The sequence below is a fragment of the Mus pahari genome, chromosome 12 (genome assembly GCF_900095145.1).
Source record: "Mus pahari chromosome 12, PAHARI_EIJ_v1.1, whole genome shotgun sequence".
Taxonomy (NCBI): domain Eukaryota; kingdom Metazoa; phylum Chordata; class Mammalia; order Rodentia; family Muridae; genus Mus; species Mus pahari.
Genome location: NC_034601.1, coordinates 7,792,411 through 7,799,676, shown reverse-complemented (window position 1 = coordinate 7,799,676; position 7,266 = coordinate 7,792,411). Strand labels below are relative to the sequence as shown.

At 46.0% G+C, this 7,266-nt stretch overlaps 1 protein-coding gene across 3 annotated transcripts in view; it reads right to left on the bottom strand.

Moving 5' to 3' along the window:
* Positions 1-7,266, bottom strand: part of Snx29 (sorting nexin 29) — a 416,575-nt gene that overhangs the window by 17,158 nt on the left and 392,151 nt on the right. For all 3 annotated transcript variants that reach the window (XM_029544359.1, XM_021209353.2, XM_021209354.2), the window contains one exon: positions 845-984. In XM_029544359.1, the coding sequence (XP_029400219.1) occupies positions 845-984 (140 nt within the window). The remainder of the gene's footprint in view (positions 1-844; positions 985-7,266) is intronic.

Sequence of the window (7,266 nt, the reverse complement as noted above, 5' to 3'; positions counted from 1 at the left end):
CATCATGTGGGCACATGGCACCAGCAAGCAGACACATCATGTGGGTACATGGCACCAGCAAGCAGACGCATCATGCGGTGTGGGACAAGTGAAGAGGAAGCTGCCATCATCTCAGGGCACAGGTGCCAGGTCAGAAAGACAACATCATCTGTTACAATAACAGACAACTCAGAACTGTCATCTTTTTCTAAGGGCATGACATGAAAACCCCCTCTTCCTCTTCTTTATAAGTTAATTTTTTTAACTTTTGTAAGGGAGAAAGGATTTGAACTTAATTTTAAGATGACTTTTGGTGAACATGGAAATCAAAAAAATCTGTGGTGATGAGAATCAAGGGCTCTTTGTTGGGTCTATGAACTATCAACAGCAAATATTTCATTTTGGGACCACTCAGAAACTGAAAGAAGACAGGTATCTTTCCTTTGGCCTGGATCTCCCCTTGCTGCAACCAGCTCACAGGGTAAAGGCACATGCTCCCAAGCCTGGTGACCTGAGTCGAACCCCTAGGACCTACATGGTGGAGGGAGAAAAAAATCTCCTGCAAGTTGTCCTCGGCCTTCCACACATGAGCTGTGGCACACAATACACATGCACACACAAGTAAAAGTACGTAATAAAAACATTTAAACTCAGTCTTAAACGGAGGGCCATCAAGGATGTCCATTCAGACACTAGGTTGATAAAGCTCAGGGTGGAATTTGCATTTCAGCACCACCGACAGCTCCCGGGCCCAGGGGTTCCACAGCACTGGGGAACCTATACAGGTCTCTGGCTCCTAACTTTATGAAGGTGCAAAGGGAGCAGAGTGTAGCGTCCAGGAGCATGCCCCAGGACAGGTACTCACACAAAGAAGGGTACCAGCTGTACCAGGGTCTCCTTCTTGGGGTTGGCAGCAAACTCAGGCACCATCTGGATGACCTTGTTCATGACGCTGCGTAGGTAGCTCTGGAGCTGCTTTCGCCGCTCTTCCACAAACTTGGCATCCTAGAAACACAGGTAGAAGGTATACACTCAGTATACTTGCTTCCTAAGCTCAGGGATGATCCTGTCCAACATGCACCCATCAGGTGACACTGGCAGAGGGCTGCAGTAGAGAGTGGCATGCTGGCTTGCTATGTGCAAGGCTCTGTTCCATTTCTGTCCATCACTGCCCAAGGTGGGGTGGGCATCAATCAAAGCACCAGCCAAGGGGCACGTCTACGCACAAACCGTCTGCGAGATTCCACATGTGCTATGGGAGGATGACTGGGGCAGTATTTTTATTAAGCATAGGAAAGGTGGCCCAATACCTGTGTAGAGTGTGTTTCCAAAAACGAATGAGTGAATGAGTCACCAGCTGTGGCTGTTATTTCTTGGATGCCACAACAGTCTAAGAGTGGCATCAGAGACCAGGGCCAGAGCAGTAAACACAAGCCATCATTGCACTGGCTCTGACGGAGCTCACAAAGACAGCATAATTCATGTAGTAACCACTCAGGCATATAAGGTTGTTAACCACACTGCTACTCCTCTGCAGTACATGCTTAATTTATCTTCACGGTTTTTCAAAATATGAACCTGTCACTGATTACAAAAGGTTCAACATGTGGCTAAAGCTGTATGGCACGGCCCTGAGGTGGGCACAATGTCCAAGTCACAGTCACATCTGGGTGTGCACTGGAGGCTCAAAGCCTTCACACTCCTCACTTGGGCTTGCTCTGTCTTGTGTCTGTCTGGCCAGTGCAGGCAGGGTTAGCTCCTCCGGACAGTACCCTGCACCACTGCACCTGTGCTTGGAACTGTGTGATGATCTGATGATCGTCACATTCCCTGCCTACCTCTGCTCATGCCCAGGTGGGTCCTGGACTATGACAAAGAAATGTGGGCAGTATGGATGCCAGCAGAGGTCTTTCTGGGCAAGTGGTGGCTTGGTGTGGAGAGAAAGCTGTGGAGGGGCAGGGACTCGTAGTCTCAGTGTGTTGGATCACACACAGCAACTGTGGAAAGTGTTGCCTACAGCAGAGCCCTACCCTTGCACTGGACCACAGACTAGCCCCCTGAGTCAGAGGGAGCTCATCTCACCAGGGTCTTAGGTGTACTCTGCCCACTAGGGATCTGTATTGGATGGTACCTAGACAAACAAGCCTCCTAGTGCTCCGCTCTCCAGCAGAGAACTCCCAAACAGCCTGGGGTAAGCATGAGTGAACAGGATGCCTGGTGACAGAAGATTGGCTTATTTTCATAAGTCCATTGAAAATAGGGCTCTGCAGTACCAAATACACTTAGTTAAGTTACATGTATTACTGGGGTTTTTCTGAGACTTCAGTTTTACAGTATCATGTGTGTGCTCCCTCCAGGAACTGTGTGGGAGGAAAAACTAGGAGGATCTGCTAGCAGGCCTTCCCTTGGGCCACCACAAAGTCAGCGAGGTCATCTTGTCCATGAGTTGCCCCAGTGTGTAACCCTAGTGCTGTGGGCTGGATGGGCACAGCCAGCACTGCCCCAGGCCTAAACCTCCACAGCCGGGTGGGATCAAGACAAATAGAATCTTCCAGCTCAAGCCAGAGCCGCTTGACCTGTGCTCACTGGGTCTAGATGCTGACTCTGCTCCTTACTCTCCACATCAGGTGATTCCTGAGAGGGGTGATGGATCAGGTGAGGGTGAATGCCCCTCCTCAGGCCTGGGTTTTAATTTGCATGAGAAACCCCTAAGGCAAGCTTGAAAGGCCCTGCACCAAAATGAGACAGGAGTCCTGGAAGGGACTGCAGAGGGTTCTGGGCTTGGACAGAGACACTAGAGCCACAAGAATCAGAGATGGCCCTTTGTGGTGTACAAGTAGTTTTGCTGAGCCACAGAGCCCAAGGAGGGTAAGTGCCCCAAATGGAAGCCAGAGGACACCCCACATCCATCAGAAATCACCTGACCAATGTCTGCTTTCACGCAGGTGCTCTAGGCAGCAGTGACTTGGCAGATGGGGGTTTCACCTGGAGGAACCCCCAACTCTTTCCTAGCACCCATTCATTTAGACAGCCAGTACCTGGGATTGCACACTGTCTTGATTAAAAATAAATCCAACTGAGCGGCAACCACTATGTAACTGCTTGCTCTCAAGTGTGTGTGTGTGTGTGTGTGTGTGTGTGTGTGTGCGCGCGCGCATGCGCGCGCGCACGCGTGCGTGTGTGTGCATATGTGTACTGTGTGTATGTGGACATGTATGTGGAGACTAGAAGACTACAGAACATCTTGGGTGTCATCCCTGCAGACATACTGTCTGCCTTGCTTTTGAGCAGAGCGTTTTACCTATGGCTCACTGAGTAGGCTGGCTAGCTGACCAGGGAGCCTCAAGGATCCTCCTTGCTCTGCTGCCCTAGTGCTGGGTTTACAAGCTTGTGCCATCATACCCATATATTTTTTAAAAGGAAGCGTGCTAAGTTTTTCTTTTATCTGCTATTACTTTACAGAATGAACTAGCTCCTTGGGTCCTGACAAACAGTTTAAACCCGAGCTGTTCAGAGTGAGCAACAGTACGTCTCAAGTCTTCCCTGTGTCCATGCTCCTCCTACAAGTTGTCTCATTACAAGACCACCAAGGCTTCTGACAGGATCAGATGGGAAGAAGTAGCCCATGGCCCTAAACTAGACCGCAGATAAGCAGGGACTCAGGTCTTCAAGGAGCAATTGCAGACCCCTCAGCTCAGGAGACAATCCTCAACCTTCACTGGAAAACCCTCTTGGCTTTCTGTCACTGACAGGCCCCTGCATTCAGTTCACACAAGTCTCACTTCCTCCTTGACTTTAGCCAAAGCCACTTTCGGTGTGGACACAGGGATGCTCATCCTCAGTACCAAGGTAGACTGTCTGACCTTTGACTTAGACCCATGGGCTGCCTAGACCCATGAGCTGCTACTAAGAGCTCTTGCTCTGGCCCCCAGCCTGCATATCCATACACCATGTGTACACAGTCATGGGAGCGTGCATACCTGCAACTTGGGAAGGCTATACCATCCTCTCTGCAAACACTGATGCCTTTACTTTATTACAAAAGTGTCTCAGGCTTCCCCAGTAACTCTCTTCTAATGAAACAGTGGCTTCCTCATTCTGGCCTTTTCACCACGCATTGCTGAGGAATTAAAGCCAGGGCCTCAAGCATGCTAGCAAAGTGCTCTATCTCTGAGTTCATCCCTAGCCTGGGCTAACATAGTCATAGGTGGGTGTGGTGGTGTATTTCTATAATCCCAGGATTTGAGAGGTGAAATCAGAAGGACCAGGGCTTCAAGACCGGCCTCAGCTATGCAGCAAGTCTGTCCTACATATGAGACTTTATATCAAAAACAGGACAATAGAACAAACAATGAACAATTATAGCCACTTGATACTTCATTCTTAAATACTTTGTATATAATTCTAGAAAACTAGGACATGTTTCTATGTAACCAAATATCAGTATTGCCTCCAACAAAGAAAATGTTCATGTGCTGGTATTATGAACTAGTGTATCTGTCATGGTGAAATCTGCATTTTCAAAGGAGTCTGCTGCTTCTGGAGACTTTTAGTGTTTCTGATTTTGTTTTTGAGACAGGCTCCTATTTTATATGCTATGTTGGCCTTAAACTTGTAATCCTTCTGCCTCAGTCTAGAATCCCAGTGCTGAGGTGATGAGTAACTACTCTCACAATGAGAATGGAGGTGTTAATCCAGGACCTTGGCCAGAAGCTCTCCAAAAGGTTGAAGGGTAATGTAGACAGGCGGGGTCAGCCCTTCTTGTGAAGTAGGTCCCCACCATTTTTACCGTACGTGCTGTCAGGAGTCCACAGACAAGGTTTGAACCACAGGCTGTCTTGTATGGACTGAGCAGTGTGTGAAAAGATTAAAGCAGGAGAGTTCTTAAAAACCCAGATCCCTGGCTTTCCTTTCAAACCCAGCAGCTCTGTTACCTAGTGTTCACAATGCCTGCTGGCCATTCTCCTGCCTTCCTTCATTGGTGACTCTCCCCCTGCCCCAATCCCAATCTCACACAGGTTGAGCCTTGTCTGTCTAGTTCACCCTGTATCAAAGATCCTCACATGGTGCCTGAGGGAAACAAGAACCTTGAAAAACTATTTGGTGAAATAACAAATAATATAGGAGATACATCAAGAAGGCAAGACTGCTGGTCAGAGAGATCTATGTGGAGGCCATGGTCCATGACCAGGTGAAAGAACACATAGACTGAAGAAGGATGGAGGGAAGAAAGCCAGGTTAGTGTGGAAACAAGTCCTTGGTTCTAAGGGCTGCTGGACAGGAGGACAGAAGGCAAAAGACTAGTATGTCAGTGAGCTGGTCTGTCAGAGCCTGTGTGTCATCCAGGGTACTTGGGGTGGTATCACAGGCACATAAAGCCAGCCCTTAAAGGCCCAATAACTGGTTAATTCTGATTGTGCTCCTAGGGTGGCACCCAACATGCATATTAGAAATGATGGGGCTGAACAGGATCCTTCCAGTTTCCATATGTACCCAGAACTGATCCTGTGCCAAAGCCCTATACCCAGCAAAACTCTCAATTAACATAGACGGAGAGACCAAAATATTCAGGACAAAACCAAATTCACACAATATCTTTCCACAAATCCAGCCCTTCAAAGAATAATAAAGGGAAAACTCCAACACCAGGAGGGAAACTAAGCTCTATAAAAAGCAAGAAAGTAATCTTTCAACAAACCAAAAAGAAGATAGCCACACAAACATAATTCCACCTCTTAACATCAACTGATTTAATTCCCCAATAAAAAGACATAGAATAACAGACTGGATACATAAACAGAACCCAACATTTTGCTGCATACAGGAAACTCACCGCAGTGTCAAAGAAAGGCACTACCTCAGAGTAAAGGGCTGGAAAACATTTTTCCAATCAAATGGTCCCATGAAATAAGCTGGAGTAGCCATTCTAATATCGAATAAAAGCAACTTTCAACCAAAAGTTATCAAAAAGGATAAGGAAGGACACTTCATATTCATCAAAAGAAAAATCTACCAAGAAGAACTCTCAGTTCTGAACATCCATGCTCCAAATACGAGGGCACCCACATTCATAAAAGAAACTCTACTAAAGGTCAAAGCACACATTGCATGTCATACAATAATAGTGGGAGACTTCAACACCCAACTCTCACCANTGGACAGATCATGGAAAAAGAAATTAAACAGAGACACAGTGAAACGAACAGAAGTTATTGGCCAAATGGATTTAAAAGGTATTTATAGAACATTTCATCTTAAAACAAAAGAATATACCTTCTTCTCAGCACCTCATGGTACCTTCTCCAAAACACACCATATACTCTGTCACAAAACAGGCCTCAACATATACAAGAAGAATGAAATAATCCCATGCATCCTATCAGATTACCACGGACTAAGGCAGGTCTTGAATACCAACAAAAGCAATGGAAAGCAAACATACACATGGAAGCTGAACAACACCCTACTCAATGATAACTTGATCAAGGAAGAAATAAAGAAATTAAAGACTTTTTTAGAATTTAATGAAAATGAAGGCACAACATACCAAAACTTATGGGACACAATGAAAGCAGTGGTAAGAAGAAAACTCATAGCTCTAAGTGCCTCCAAAAAGAAACTGGAGAGAGCTTACACTAGCTACTTGACAGCACACCTGAAAGCTCTAGAACAAAAAGAAGCAAATACACCCAAGAGGAGTAGACAGCAGGAAATAATCAAACTCAGGACTTAAATCAGCCAAGTAGAATCAAAAAGAACTATACAAAGAATCAACCAAACCAGAAGCTGGTTCTTTGAGAAAATCAACAAGATAAATAAACCCCTAGCCAGACTAAGCAGAAGAGGGCACAGAGACAGCATCCAAATTAACAAAATCAGAAATGAAAAGGGGGACTTAACAACAGAAACCAAGGAAATTCAAAAAATCATCAGATCCTACTAAAAAAGCCTATACTCAACAAAAGTGGAAAACCTGAATGAAATGGACAATTTTCTAAACAGATACCAGGTACCAAGGTTAAATCAGGATCAGATTAATGATCCCATAACCCCTAAAGAAATAGAAGCAGTCATTAAAAGTCTCCCAACCAGGCGGTGGTGGTGCACACCTTTAATCCCAGCACTTGGGAGGCAGAGGAGGCAGTGGAACAGGGCTAGTAAATAGGAGGATGCAGTGAAGCAAGGTTAGTTGATAGGAGGATACAGTGGAACAGGGCTAGTTAATAGGGAGGATACAGTGGAACAGGGCTAGTTAATAGGAGGATACAGTGGAACAGGGCTAGTTAA